This window comes from Engystomops pustulosus, chromosome 3 (assembly GCF_040894005.1).
Source record: "Engystomops pustulosus chromosome 3, aEngPut4.maternal, whole genome shotgun sequence".
Taxonomy (NCBI): Eukaryota; Metazoa; Chordata; class Amphibia; order Anura; family Leptodactylidae; genus Engystomops; species Engystomops pustulosus.
Window position 1 is genome coordinate 165,391,122 of NC_092413.1, and position 15,316 is coordinate 165,406,437.

Sequence of the window (15,316 nt, forward strand, 5' to 3'; positions counted from 1 at the left end):
ATAAAAACAAATACAATGCATCAAAAGCAGTTACATTTTTTACCTATTTAACCTGATGAATGTGTTTATTAATAGACAAAACTGGAAAATCCCCAAACCACCATGAGCGCTGCTGGCTGCGCTATTTAAATGGCTGAATTCACTTGCATTAGCACATCAATGAGAGTGAAGATCTCCCCAAAATGGCTGCCCACAGTGCCTCCTTTCCTCAGCATGGATTCCGCACAGACCAATGTGTTGTAATCACTGAAGAACACAAAAATGAATCCAGCGTGGAAGGCATCCATTTCATAAAAACATCCAACTTTATTCCAACATGATATATATGCAAAATTATAACATTTCGTAAAAAGACGCTTCCTATATAACAAACTTCACTTTACTGAGTAAAATTAGGCAGCATAACAGCCAACACGTTTGTAGTGTTGTGCAACACTCTTACTCATGGCTCTTTTATGATATGGAATAATTTTGATATTTATCATGTTGGAATAACGTTGGATATTTTTATGAAAAGGACCACCTTCCTCACTGAATTCATTTTCGTGTTCTTCAATGGTAAACAACCCCCAATTAATCAGGCCAGCTGCACCCCACATGATTCTGGTCAATATTTAGCTAGACTACTTCTCGTTTTAGCCTATACATACTGATGCAAAATACTGATTGGAATACTGCTGTATAAAACTGGCCTTCAAAGCCACATAATGGGGTTTTTTGAAGCCGTACAGCTTGTTTGGATTATTTATCTACTCTATTATAAAAGTGAGGGTTAAAGGTGCATTTAACGTGGAGTGATAATATTGTTAAGTACTGTAAAGCTAAGCATGAAAATGGCACTTCCACAGTTCCTCAGTTGTGAAGTACATAAGTAGGCAGCAGATATACTGTGACCACGTAATGCATATTTATAAACTATTCCTTCAAATTCAAGATGCTATTTTCTTATGGATATAATCCAAATAATTTGGACATTTGTGATGCTTGTTCACTCAGATTTTCATTGCTACCATACATGCAGCTTTGCTTTAGTCACCACGCTGTCTTGATTTATGAGCGTACATACATGTCATGCTAATTTACAGAGGATCGCTTTTTCCTGTTACATGATCTGAAACTGTTTTGGAATATCCCACGTGGTGCCCTGTACTATGGATTTGGTATGTTGATGATGGTTTGGCTCTCTTCTCCAAGTGAGCGTAATTGATCCCTATGGAATTATGCCAACTTGGAATTCCTTGGCCTCAACTGTAAAATTTAAGATGGAAACTGAATCTAAAGGAAAACTTCCTCTTCTCAGTCACCCATGTATAGACTTTCAGATAGGTAGCAAATAGACACGTCTCTGTCATTTGTTAGCAGAGATTTAGAGCAGGGATGTCACATGTAATATTTTCCTATTACCTCATATGTATTTTTGGTGTTCCACAGCAAGTGAATGGAGTAAATATGATTATTTTTAATTTTTTTTTAATTATTATTTATTTTACTGATTTAATTGTTTTATTACACAGAGTGTAATTTCCCCGAAGAATGATTTTTATCAACTAGACTAAATATTTAATTAGTTTAGTAACTCAGAGATTACTGTAAATAATTAAACATATGTAACTGACATAAATATCTTTAAATCAGCAACTACAGTTCTTGTTATGTGATAAGCCCCAACTACATGGCTCTGTTATCTGGCTAGTCATGAGGAACAAGCTTTCATAGGAAGACATTCTCCAAAATAAGATTGCAGTGTGCAGGGTAAGATTTTCGTGATGCCAATCATAATTGCAATACAGACTGTCCCCGGGTTACGTACAAGATAGGGTCTGTAGGTTTGTTCTTAAGTTGAATTTGTATGTAAGTCGGAACTGTATATTTTATCACCCCAGCCAAAATTTTTTTGGTCTCTGTGACAATTGTATTTTAAAAATGTTGGGTTGTCATAAGAACCAGGATTAACACTAAAGCTTCATTGCAGACATCAGTTATAACTGTTATAGCTGTTTATTGTAGCTTAAGGAGAAAGTACAGTAAATTACCAAAACCCAGAGGTCCGTTTGTAACTAGGGGTCGTCTGTAAGTTGAGTGTTGTTAAGTAGGGGACCGCCTGTATACTGCATTATAGAAGTATGCAAATATTGCATATATTATCACATGTTAGAAGCTGCATTCTCATCTGGACAGTCACATTTAATTGAAATAATCTACCAAATAAATGCATTTCTTTAACTGGATGTTATTAAAAGAAATATTCCAATGCTAACATAGAATAAATGTAGTCAAATGGTCCCTTAGAAATGGAGGACAGCTGTTTTTGGTTAAATTGTTTTAGCATATGAAATAACTAGGAGTTACTAAAGGTCCCATGAGTCATTTTGTAGTGATAAACACTGAATCCATGCCTGGCCACTGCTGCAAGAGTGTGGTGGTGGTCGTGTCCAAGGAAGACCATCTTGTTTCTAAGGAAAAAAAATGTTACATTTATGGTAAATTATATTTGCAAATGTATATTTCTTAAATTGCATGTTAGTAAAAAAAAACTTATGCATATGGCAGATTAATTAAATTAAATGTGAAGTCAAAGGAGAGAATACCTTGTTAAGTTCCCCAATATAAATATAGACTAAAAAGAATTGAAAGATAACTGAGAAGAAACTTAAATTAGCATGTCTTCATCTCAAAATCTTACCGTTTTTATGCATAACATTGTGTACCCTGTATAGTTTGTTTCTATAATTGTATAATTCTAAAAAAGAAAGATGATAGATATGTTTTACTCAAATTGTTCCTATATAATACTTTTAGAAACCTATACAGATAAAAATATCTTTATATTGAGTAAAAGGTAAAATTTTTTTTTGAATTTTGTCAAACTTACTATAATCGCACTGAACCATGGTTTTTCTATGTTATATTTGACAGTTTACCATTTCATAATTGTTGTGCCAACATCCTGTAACAGCCAGCCATACTTTTCTTCTTTTCGGCAGTGGGTATTGTTCTTAGTGTGTGCCATTTCTCTTTAAGAAAGTTTAACCCATGCAATCTGCTCCCACCTCACACACCTGTAGGTTAAAAAGACTCCTGTTGAAAAAGGTTCCTTCCTTTATAGATCCTACGAAAGTGTTCCTCTTGTGTCTGCTTGTTTACCGCTCCAAACTGTTGTCTGGATTATTGACTTCACCGGCCGTCTTTTGATACACTTTTGTCAGCTAACTAGGACTACTGCAAGAGCCATCAGGCAGAGACCTTTTTTTTGCAATGCCTGAGCTCATTTTAATGACACACTTTTGACTTACATTCAAAGTCAACTCAGTTAGAAAAGTCCCTGTCCTGGCCCACCTTGCTAAGCACTAGTCCATGACCACTTTTCTAAAAAACTTGGGTAAAGGTGACAAAAGAGGAGCATTGCACCGGGTATTGCATCCCCCCTGCCCTAAAATACTGATGTTCAAGGCTTGTTACAATTGTTACAATTACAAGAACATTAAATATTGCGAATACAATTTTCAGATTTTGGAAGGTGGGTAGAAAGAATGAAACAGAAAAATTAGTCTGTCCTAAAGGGGCTCCAGGCCTAATTATAACTAGACACACCCTTAAAAATATTCTAAAATATGTAACTGCTAAATGTATTCACTAGATAGCTGTAGATGCATAGTAGAGCTCTTTGTGAACCTGTGGTTATCCCAAAAGGTCTGGTTAGAGTTCTTTATTTGGCTTAAAAATAAAAAACTTGTAGAGAAAGTAAGATAAGGCACATCAAATGAGATTTATCAAGCTGTCTGTGCAAGAATTCGGGAGTAATTAGTTGTTGTTTGAAAAAGGAGAAACGCCTCTGAAAAAGGGGTCATGGTTTTGTCGAAAAAAGTTAGTGTGCCCCAAAATTAATCAGTTTGGCACATTAAACTAGACCAACTAATAGATGGTACAAAGCACTTGTCAACAGTAATGGTCTTATAGAAGACACATAAATCCCCCTCTTATATCTGGTGCTCCCTGCACTTACACAGTGATTTAATGAAGCCAGAGTAGTACATCCTAGCTTCATTGCGCATTTGCGTATCTATGGCACATACACAGTGAGCCAGCAGTATATTACAGCGACTTAATTGCATAACTGCACAGGAACTGAGTGTACACTGAGGTACTTATATTAGTCTGTTTTTCTTCTCTGGGCCTGTGGGAGAACCTGCAGGGTGATTTGGCACACTAAATCACTATTCCATTAGGAACTGTTGGTGGTTTTGTGTCCCAAATTGCCCTGACAGGTTCTAATTAAATATAGTTAAAGGAGTCTAACAGACTTAACAAATGAAGGACCTATATATTTGATGGCTATGTAAAACATATATCCTGCAGCACTGCTACACAGTATAATTAGAATGCTTTATAACATGTGTAGTAGTCTCGTAGATTTGTTCAGCTTTCATTCCATTTATTGGGAGTCAAGTCTGCAGTAGATGTGCACATTTGCCACACAATATATTCTATATATGCTATTTCTTGCTGTACTGCATGCTCGTAGCTGGTGCTTCAAACAGTTGATACCATGCTGATATCATATTAATGACCTATCCAATTCATAGGTTAATAGTATGTTTTATGCTAGCAGAACATCCTTAAAGGGGTATTCTTGTCCAGGCATTGACCTTTAATTTAATTAATTTGCAACATTTCTTCAATGGGTAGTTATTAAAAAAAATTACCCGTGTGAATATAAATTTGCGTAAATGTAGTTATGTAGTCCCTTAGACACAAAACAAACTGTCCTTGGATACAACCACTGCTGCTGGAGTGACTCCTCAAAGAAACAAGCTGTTTTTGCATATGAAAAGGAGTCCCTGCATGTTCCACAGCCATCTTATGGTAATGACCTCTGAATCCAGGTAGTTTGGGGCATTAATAGTGCATGTCTAGCCACCAATACCAGGGTGCAAGGCTGGTTGTATCCAAAGACAACATGGCTAAATTTATGGGAAATTATCTTTACACGGTTACATTTTGTTTTATAACATGCAATAAAAGAAATGGCAGATTAATTAAATTAAATATGAATGCTCAGATGCAAATAACCCTTTAAGAAAAAAAATTCTCCGGCCACTCGATGATTGAAGAGTGCATTAGTGAAAACGATGAGACAGAGTACAGACAAGTCATTCTTAACTTTGTTGAAAGGAGTCCGATAATAGAAATGGCCTGATACTAAATGTAAAAAGACCAAAACAAAAGGGAATTAAATCTATGGAAGAAGCTGAGGGAGATGCTTCCAATGACCATTAAAGATCAGGAAATTGAATGTGTAAAAACCTAAAAAAATACCTGGATGATGACCTAAGCTTTACCCCTAATTGTGAAAAGGTGTACTATAGGGTCATGTCCCTTCTGTTTTCTAGAAGAAATTAAGATCATTTCACATCTGCAGCATAATGTTAAAAATGTTCTATGACACTGTTATTGCCAGCAGGGTTTTCTATGCCGTAATATGCTGGAGTGGCAATGTGAGTTAAGGATCACAACCCACTAAAAAAGTCTGTGGATAGAGCTCAAGACATAATGGATATGCAACTGAAATCAATAGAGGCTGTCGGGTGTGAAAGATCTCTTACCAAATTCACATCAATTATATAGAACATGCCTCACCCCATGAACAACCTGACCCTTATCAGAAATGTAGCAGATGTCACCGATAGCGACCGGGCCGGACTATAGGTTCCCAAATGTTCTCCCTTCCAAAAACAATTAAACTGTATAAAAAGGAACTGCTCCTTGCACATGAAATTAGATAGAAAGAATCCCTTGCCCTATTGTGTAATTGTCTGTAAATACCATGGCTGTTATGTACAAATCAATTTAGTACAACATAAATAAAATTGTATCATAATGCATTGAAACCTGTGCTTTTTGTCTTGGTACTCATTTTCCATACCTTTCAAAAATACATGTTGGGGCATATTTATCATACGCTGGCACTCGTGTAGAAAAAAAGGCAGCCGGCGACTTTTCACATATGTAAAGTCGCCGGCGGCAGCAAGTGCTCAGGTGCGGGGACAGTAACACCTCGCGCCGGCCCTCTCCTAGCCGGCTGCGCCCTCCGCTCGGCTGATCGCGCCCCCACCCTTCACTCCCCTTCACGCCCCACTGGTGTGAAGGTGGCGGATCGGGGCAAATAATCGCAAGTGCTAGCAATAAGCTAACATTTGCGATTATTTCAGGGTCTCTGCGCCACTGACGTAGCGCAGAGGTCCTGATAAATATGCCCCGTTGTCTTTCTCCATGAATGTTAATTAAGCAGGTTGTTTATCTAAAAGTATTATCCAAACTTTCAATCACATATTTTGTGCAGTGTGCAGTCTCATAAATACTGAGCTGCTCCACCTCCTTTATTTCTATTTTTTACGTAGGTGGATTTTATAGGATTTAGGAAGTTTTTAAACCTTTACAAATTGTAGAGAAGCCAGAACTTTATACAAAATATATAATTTTTGGATACAGTGGGTGCATTTTAAATTATGTATCAGCAATGGTATTACATTATCATTAAAGGCATTTATGCACAGCTTTTTTATGTAATTAAGTTTACTTACGCACAAAAATCTCATAAAACTCTCATCAAAAAATGTAAATTTCTTATCTATTACAACTAGGATTTCCAAAAGAGTGTGTCATAATTTCTTGGTTAGGACAATTTTCAGTTCTGCTGCATGGACCATGGCTTTTAAATGGTCCGATGGTGAGTTACAAGCCCTCATGTAAACACATTAGCTTTTTGTAATAAAATATTAAAACCTTTCCTAGAGCATGAATATCTTATGTGCTTTATTTTGCTTGGTTTACTTTGAAAACTAATTACTGTATTTAAAATGGTAGTGAATAAATGAAACAATGTATGAGGTGATAACACAGATCGAGCTAGTCCTGGATTGGACCTGTCCTTAGACTTTTTTATTGTTTGTGAAATATTAAGACTGTGCCATGTTTTCTTTTCTTTTGTGCTTTGTGGCCTAAAACAAGATAGGGAGGAATTCATAATCATGAATATATAAAAATAAAATATTTATAAGTTTAGTCATCAAAAAAAAAATATTAAACAAGGAATTATTACAGCAAACATCCACCCAGATGAAAATACTTTGCTCATGTTTCTCGAGTACAGACACAAGTCAAGGCTTTTGCCAGTAGTCCATGTGGTATTTATCATGGCTTGTACAAGCTTTTTGGTGTTCAAGCCATAAAAAACTTGCATCCGGGAATTTCACCCTCCTTTCCTACATAACCCTCACGCCAAGTAAGGGGATGCACTGTCCTGGCATATTTGCTATAGCTCGTGACAGGCATCTGGCTAAAGCAGAAATCTATGCCAGGGAAGACCTAGTGTTGAATTCATCTAGTGGCCAGAGCCTCATAATACATCGGGCACCTTCTTGGCTGGTGGGGGAATATCATGACTCCTGCTAGATGTACCCATTGGTGCACCCATTCCCGCCCTTATTTACTCCTAGTTTAAACCCTCACACTATCACCTTGTTACGAGTGATTGTTAAACCTTCCTTTCTATTTATCTTTCTTTCTTTTTATATCTGTATCAATAACATTATCAACTTATACAGACCATAGAGCTAAACTTGCCATACAATCTATTCCCAGGAATGAATTGATATTCTCAGTTTAGAAAGTTGAAGATTATCACCAAAAGTCAATTCCTTGAAGTATTTAAAATGATTTTTAGTAACAATAGACTTTGCCCTTCTCCTTAAAATGGGCTGCACTATTTTTGATTAGCAGACCATTTGTTGTCTGGCACAAAATATTAACAGTACTTGGACCCATAACAATTAAATTTACATATTGACGTGTTTCTACCTTACTATAGATCAACATCTACCTGTCTTGAAGTGGCCTTTCTATTATGCTCATTGTTTGGTCATTTTATGGTTTAAAATAGTCTCTAATAGTCTGTAACATAACATTAATACATTAATTCCCTTGAGGAAATATACTAGCAAATAAAAATCTTCACATATCTGACAGCAGTGATATAATGAGGGGGGGGGGGTGTACTGCGCTTTTGCTAAGGCCTTTAATTCCTAATAAAACTACATACTTTAGCATGTACAGCAGCCATCACAAACAGCTGATGATGTAACTTACCAGTAGATACATGCGCTCTACTTTTGAGATTAGTTGTATGCCAGGGGAACAATGGTAAAGAGAGAAGAACTTGCGGAAAAAAAAAATACAAAAATAACATAACTTATATTAAGACCATGTGACTAAATGAAAAAATTTATATCCAACATATCACATTCAACAGGCAATTTGATTGGGATTATATAAACTGAGAGGAACTGAGCAATTTGATTTTGTCATTTTATAATTTAGTCTAAAAGGTTTTGTTTGTTTTTTTAAATTTTACTTATATTTAGATCTCAACTTATTCTGGGTTTTGGAGTCCAGTGATTGGGCCTTATTAGTGATTAGGGGATCTGTTGAATTTCTGCTGAACCCAAATAAAAAAAAAATAAATTCAGTAACACCTGTTATCAGTGCTGGCACTGTTTTAATGCCACTGGAAGTTGAATGCAGCATTTAAATTAACCACAGCCGCATGTGCATTGAAAGTATTTTAAATGTCACTGGCGACTTAGCCAGCACCTATCGTGGGTGATAATGGCAGGGGTAGAGCAAAACTTATAATGATTTTACAATTCCAATCCACTGAATACCAGTCCTCATCAGTGATTGACAGTGATCTCTGACTCAACTCTAATCTCAGTGGGCTCCTAAAGGTAGAAATAATGTAGATGTCAACCAGTAGTCATTAAAGCTTTTCCCACAAAACAGATTCAGCAATATTTTAATTGGGCCTGGTCCCCTTTAAAATTTTAATATTATAATGAATAGAATATTTTCCTATGTACCATTTATACAATATTTACATTCTTTTTGCATTATACATATTCTATTCTATTACACTTAGTATATATGCAGAGTTCAATGAAATGCCCTATGTTGCTCCTTTCCTTGGCACATCAATGAGCAGTAATCTGACAATCTTTTTTACCCTTGAAGAGAATCGATCATGATAGGTCCATTTATGTATTTATGAAGTATGCTTTTATGTGTGAAGGCTTGGTGTACCAAATGACTAATGCCATACTAATGTAGCACAGAGCAGGGCAAGTTCAGGAATAGAGATGAGCGAGCACTAAAATGCTCGGGTGCTCGTTACTCGAGCCGAACATTTCCCGATGCTCGAGTGCTCGTTTCAAGTAACGGGCCCCATTGAAATCAATGGGAGACCCGAGCATTTTTCAGTAAAATTACAAACTGAACGAGCACAGTGAAAGAATACAGTGCAGAACAGATTGCAGATGTTCGGGAACATCTTCGATCTGTTCCGGAGACACGCGTGCAGAACGGTGTTCTCCGCAATAGTATTTTAAGAACAATATGTGTAGAGAACAACTTGCAGATGTTGCCAAACATCTGCAAGTTGTTCTTCACACATATTGTTCTTCAAATACTATTGCGGAGAACACCGTTCTGCACGCGTGTCTCCGGAACAGATCGCAGATGTTCCCGAACATCTGCAATCTATTCTGCACTGTGTTCATTCGCTGTTTTCTTCAATTAAATGATTAAATTAAATGTTTTAATTGTATTTTTTTACTGTTCTTCACTTCTTTTTTTTTAATTAAATGCTCGTTATCGAGCAGGACAAATACTCGTCCGAGCAACGAGCCGGTCCGAGTATGCTAATACTCGACCGAGCATCAAGCTTGGACGAGTATACTCGCTCATCACTATTCAGGAAGTCTAAATCTTTGTACCACAGCCTTGGCCTATGTAATGATGTGGCATGCATCCTTGAAAATTGCATTTGTCCAGAGTGATGGATCTTCCATAAACATTAATATTCTACTGTGAATGCCCTATTATAATAATACGTCTAAAATAATAATATTCAAAGACTTTGCACGCATTATTATGTGAGCTTTATTAATAATTGTTTAAAATGGGATTAAATATACAGTTAACTCTATTCTGTTATGAGCGGTAATTTATTAATGACCTGACCTTGCCTATCTTTGAAGTTGTAAGAGTTCATTGTACTCTCATGTACTCTTTGTTAGTTGTTTCATCCATTATCCTATTTCACCTTGATGGACATCTGCAATGCCTTCACTTAATCAGAAGCTGTCACTGTTCCTTATGAGGTATTATAATGTGTGTGTGTCAAATTAAGACAAATACTGGTAATGAAATTGGTCTTGAGGAGATGAAAAATCATATACTTTATTTATCAACACCTGTGTTTTAGGGAATAAGAAATACATGTTATACATTGATCTATTTATTCTAACCTAAAATAATAAAATTAACATAAGATTCTTACTTTACATTTTTGATCCAATTGTTACTTCTTGTTACCTCTTAACTACGTCTGGATATGTAGATAACTTATGGATCAGTTTGCATACTGCAAAAGACTTACTTACATAATACACCACTTTGACAGTTCTAGAATACCAAGTTGTTAAAGAATAAATGGTTCCACTATATTTTTAATGTATAAATCTTAATGAAATTTCACCCATAAAAGCATGGAAAAGCCACCATGTTATCTAGTACAGTAATTAGTACAGTAAATAGAAGGGTGCATTTTACTATCTATCTATCTATCTATCTATCTAATTTTATACCTTTTTGTTTTATGCTAGTTTGATATTACATTTTTAACTTCTAGAACACTTGCTACTTCTTTCTTTGTAACACCTCCCCTTTTAAATTTAGTGATTCGATAAAGATTCTTTTGTTTTCCTAAAAAAGGAAAGTTCAAATGTGACAAAATCAGTTGCCAACATTACAGACCCATACAAAAGCCTTTTGAAACGCAGCTCACTTCCTGTACTAAAATGTGACCCCTATAAATAGATGTTAGCTTCTTTTCCAGGAACACGCTCTTCATATTTGCCATTTCTTTTTAAGTGTGTTTTTTACTTGTTTAAAATACTGCACACATAAAGACAGTGCACCCACTGTAATATACTAAAAAATACTGATGATGCTTTTCTTGCAAAATATTGCAATGTAAATATTTGAACACAAAGTTCGGTAAGTAAGCAGTCAATGACAACCATGACCATTAAAGATAATAGTCAGTGTCCTCTTAATGTTAAAGACTACTTACTGATAACATCTACTATGAGGTTATTCAAATCAATAGGATAGTTTATTGCACTGCTCTTCTAAACTCTAAGTCCCCATTTAATTCCTATTAACTCCCTGATGCAGCTATTCTCTTCATCCAATGGTCTACCCTGGTTCTGTTCATATTGAAAAAGGCCTTACTAAACTGTGGTACTCCAACTACGAGCAATGGTTTCTCACTTTTGGCTTCCCCTCGAAATCACTCTTCACATTTAAGAAGTCCTGTGTAATTCTCTCATTCTCAAACTCCAGCTCCTCCTTCCTTTGTCCTCTATGAACATCCTTAGCTATCCCCAACTACTATACAACTTCATATAAATAATTCACCTTGGGGGATATCTTTAGAGATTTGACCAGGTTTGAGAAATAACTAAGCTCCTCATCATCAACCACTAAAATACTTAAATCTTGTTTTTGTGTCACAGTTCTGGTGAAATAAGGTGCTCCTACCCCATTTATTTTGAAGCAGTAGATCCAGGCACTTAAAAATGCTCAAGAAATAAATTTAATTGTTGAAATATTCAAAGGTTGCTTAATGTTTTGAGTATGAAATGGTGGCTGATGGAGGGAAGGAGATAAGATAAGCAAAATCACTTTGGATATTCTTGAGCATTCAATTTTGAGTGACTGGATCCTATTTTCAGCTACTAAACTAGTGGCCTAGTTATATAGATTCTTAATGACGGAGAGCTCTGAGAAAAGGAGCTGGACACATTGGCAGGCATTCATTTATAGTGTTGCAGGGTCTGTGTTACATTGTAGAGCGAGGGCTTAATGAATTGGTGAATTTGAAAGAAAACTTGATAGAACAGCCTTTAGCTGGTCTAACTTCACACTAAAAATGCATTGGGAGTGTTAGAAGTGTTGGTATTCCAAAGCTGCATCTAAATTGAGTGACAAAAAAAAAAAATGTCTGAAACGCAGAAAATTTGTGGTGCCAACACTTCATAAATGCTAAAAATAAAGGCAGATGACAGCTACTATTTGGGGTATAGTCAGTGATGGCTAGTGGTACAAATGTCAAGGAGAAGCCAGTAAGCTACTTGTACTGTTGAGAGTATTTAGATACGGGTCTAGGAGAGGATAAAGTAAATCATTGCTTTGGGTAATAGAAGGCCCAGCTACACCTCTGGCTACTCTCTGCTTGGTATAGTCTGCTATTAGTGGATGTCATCCAGCATCTGGTAGCCTGAGATAGCTTTGATACAGTTGGCTAGAACATTGCAGGGTTTTCTACAAGTGGATGTCTGTTGGACATGTAGCTTGAGGTGTTACATTTTGTGTTAAGTGTATTGTAGAAAACCAAGTATGCAATTGGCTTATGATGCTTTTCAATCTTTCATTTTTTAGTGCATTTTTTATTTAGAAAAGTGAAATTTTCACAGTCAGGCAACACAGTTCTGTCTATCTGTATTTGTAAGACACCGAGCATGGCACAGGCTGCAAAGTGTACTGATAAACCCTACAACACACTGCAGCATTCAGAGCTTTTAATTCTGAGTGATATTACAAGCATTTGTTGTGTGTTTTGAATATGGATGAGTAACCAAAGGGCTGCTGATAGAAAGAGCGTAATGCAAAATATGAGCAGAGTATGTAATAACAGTGGTTATGTTCAAATATCTCTCGTTTAGCAATCCAAATGGGGCGCAGTCTCAGGAAAACAGATGGCCAGCTTTCACACTCGATGAACAACATTACCTTATGTTAGACACAGAAGACTTAAAGACAGAACGGAAAATGCGTGCCAAGCAGTGCAGATTCTGGAACAAATTCTATCCAAAAGTCCTGCAGTTAACAGGTAAATAGAAAACATAAAGTTGAAAAGAACTTCATAAACTTAATGTGCAACTTGATTGACATGGAAATGTATTCATTATCACAGTATTTAAAATGAAAGATATTCTGTCTTTGAATGTTTACCAACTCTTAGAGGAAACTGTGTTACAGGGTTACCGTGTATTACTGACTTTCAGTGAAAGTTATTGAGTTTTAATATGGATTTTAATTGGATAATGAAGATGCCTCCATAGTGCTGTGGGATTTGAAATGACTATGCCAAACATTCCCTTGTTGCCCTTTACATACTGCAGGCCGTGTAGTCTGTCAGTCAACCAGCAAGTGTGCTTATTAGTGATGACTCCATGCCTCTTCTAGCCTGCTACAATGACCCAATGACTCCAGGTATTCCAATAGCATACAGCCTGCAATGATTTAAGAGAATCTGTCAGCTCTCTGGTCACATATAAGCAAAACACATAAGCCTTAGTTATTACTCTGTTGTACCACCATCCCACTTTTATTGAGGAAATCAGTGGCCGCACCACAAGGAAACTTCGCTTTTTATGAATGCATATCAGTATGCTACGTGGAGCAGGAAGCCATTTGGCAAATGGCTCCACTTGCTGTGTAGTGGGTGGCCAAGAACTAATACCACCAACAACTTGGTGCTGGGGCAGCATGTTGCGCCTCTACTGATCAGTAATTGAAGGCCCAGGGAATCAATAACATTTGACCAGAAAATATATTCAATAGGAGCATGAGTGGTCCTCGAGAAAAGGAACACAGTGAATTGATTAAAAAAAAAGTTTACCATCTTCAAACGTGTTGAACTTTATAAGCTTTACAGAAATCTTCTCTATGATACACTGGCAAGGCCGCATGTGCTGGTACACATTTTTTCTTTCTGCTATTTCTTATAAGATGAGTTGAGCAAAGACGAACATTGAAGGTTTGGGCTTCCGAACCCAGACATCAGCCAGAACTTTTAAGATCGGCGAACACGTACCTATATAGGATTCACTCATCCCTAGTATTAACCCATTGAGGAAGATTTATCAGAAGTATCAGAGAGCAAGACCATTCTAGTTGGCTCATGGTAACCAATCAAAGCTCATCTTTCATTTTCTGCAGAAGTTTATAAAGTGCTGTCTCTGTTTGATTGCCACAAGCAACTAGAACTGTTTTGCTATCAAACACTTTAGAAAAATCTCACCAAAAGTTAAACAAGTGGAAGAGTGGAAAATAGAAATGTTTTATGTATCTCTATATGCCACCAGGTTCTTTTCATGTATTAAAAGGAATGGACTCTTGGGATAGGGTTGTAATATTTATGACCTTACAACACATATGTTCAGCCTCATATGGAACACGTGTTTTATTTCTCGGCACCAGTTTAGAAAAAGCATGACCTGGAGATGAAGAGGGTACAAAGTAGAGCCACAGAAATTAGAGATATGGAGGATGAGGAAAGATTAAAATAATTAGATTTATGTATTTTCGAGAAGGGGACGTGATTAATGTATATAAATATAACAAAGATGGTGAAACTTTGTTCCAGTTTAAATCACATCAAAAGACTAGGGGACCAGAGAAAAAATCTCCAGAGGAGACAAGCCTTCTTTACCATAAGAACCATAAACTGTAGAACGGAAAAGCCTGCCTGGTCACAGCAGAGACTGCAGAAAGTTTCAAAATGTGTCTACATGGCTTCTTAAAGATTTATTTAGTCTGGAAAAGAGACGACTAAGAGGAGACATGATTAATTTGCTGATACAAAAAATTTGGTGGAAAGTCATTTCAGATTAAATCAAATCAAAAGACGAGGGGGCGTTTGGAGAAAGCATGGTTTAATCACAAGTCAACAGGGTTTTTTTACTATAAAGACTGTGAATCTGTGGAATAGCCTGCCTCAGGCGCTGGTCACAGTAGAGACAGCAGGGAGCTTCAAAAAGGGTCTAGATGCCTTTTTTTACACCTAAATAACCTTGACGGTTATGTTATATAGAATTGTTTCCACCTAATTCCCTTCCTCATGCAATCCCCTCCCTTCCTTGGTTGAACTTGATGGACAAGTGTCTTTTTACAACCATATAAACTATGATACTAAGAACAATAATGTTATGATTTAACATCAAATTATGTTCCTTCCCTTGCCTCCTTTGTTGAATTTACGAACATATGTCTTTTTTTCAACCATACTAACTGGCTATGTAGGTATGTACAGCGTATGTCTCTGATTATGAATAGCATCCAATATTAGACCATGATGGACTGAGCAATGTACAGAAATATATTTTTTTATGAGAACCTTTACTATTAGGGAAAA

At 36.4% G+C, this 15,316-nt stretch overlaps 1 protein-coding gene across 2 annotated transcripts in view; it reads left to right on the forward strand.

Moving 5' to 3' along the window:
* The window catches only part of BCHE (butyrylcholinesterase), a 57,662-nt gene that overhangs the window by 20,019 nt on the left and 22,327 nt on the right, over nt 1-15,316 (forward strand). For both annotated transcript variants that reach the window (XM_072142884.1, XM_072142886.1), the window contains exon 3: nt 12,843-13,009. In XM_072142884.1, coding sequence (XP_071998985.1) covers nt 12,843-13,009 — 167 coding nt within the window. The remainder of the gene's footprint in view (nt 1-12,842; nt 13,010-15,316) is intronic.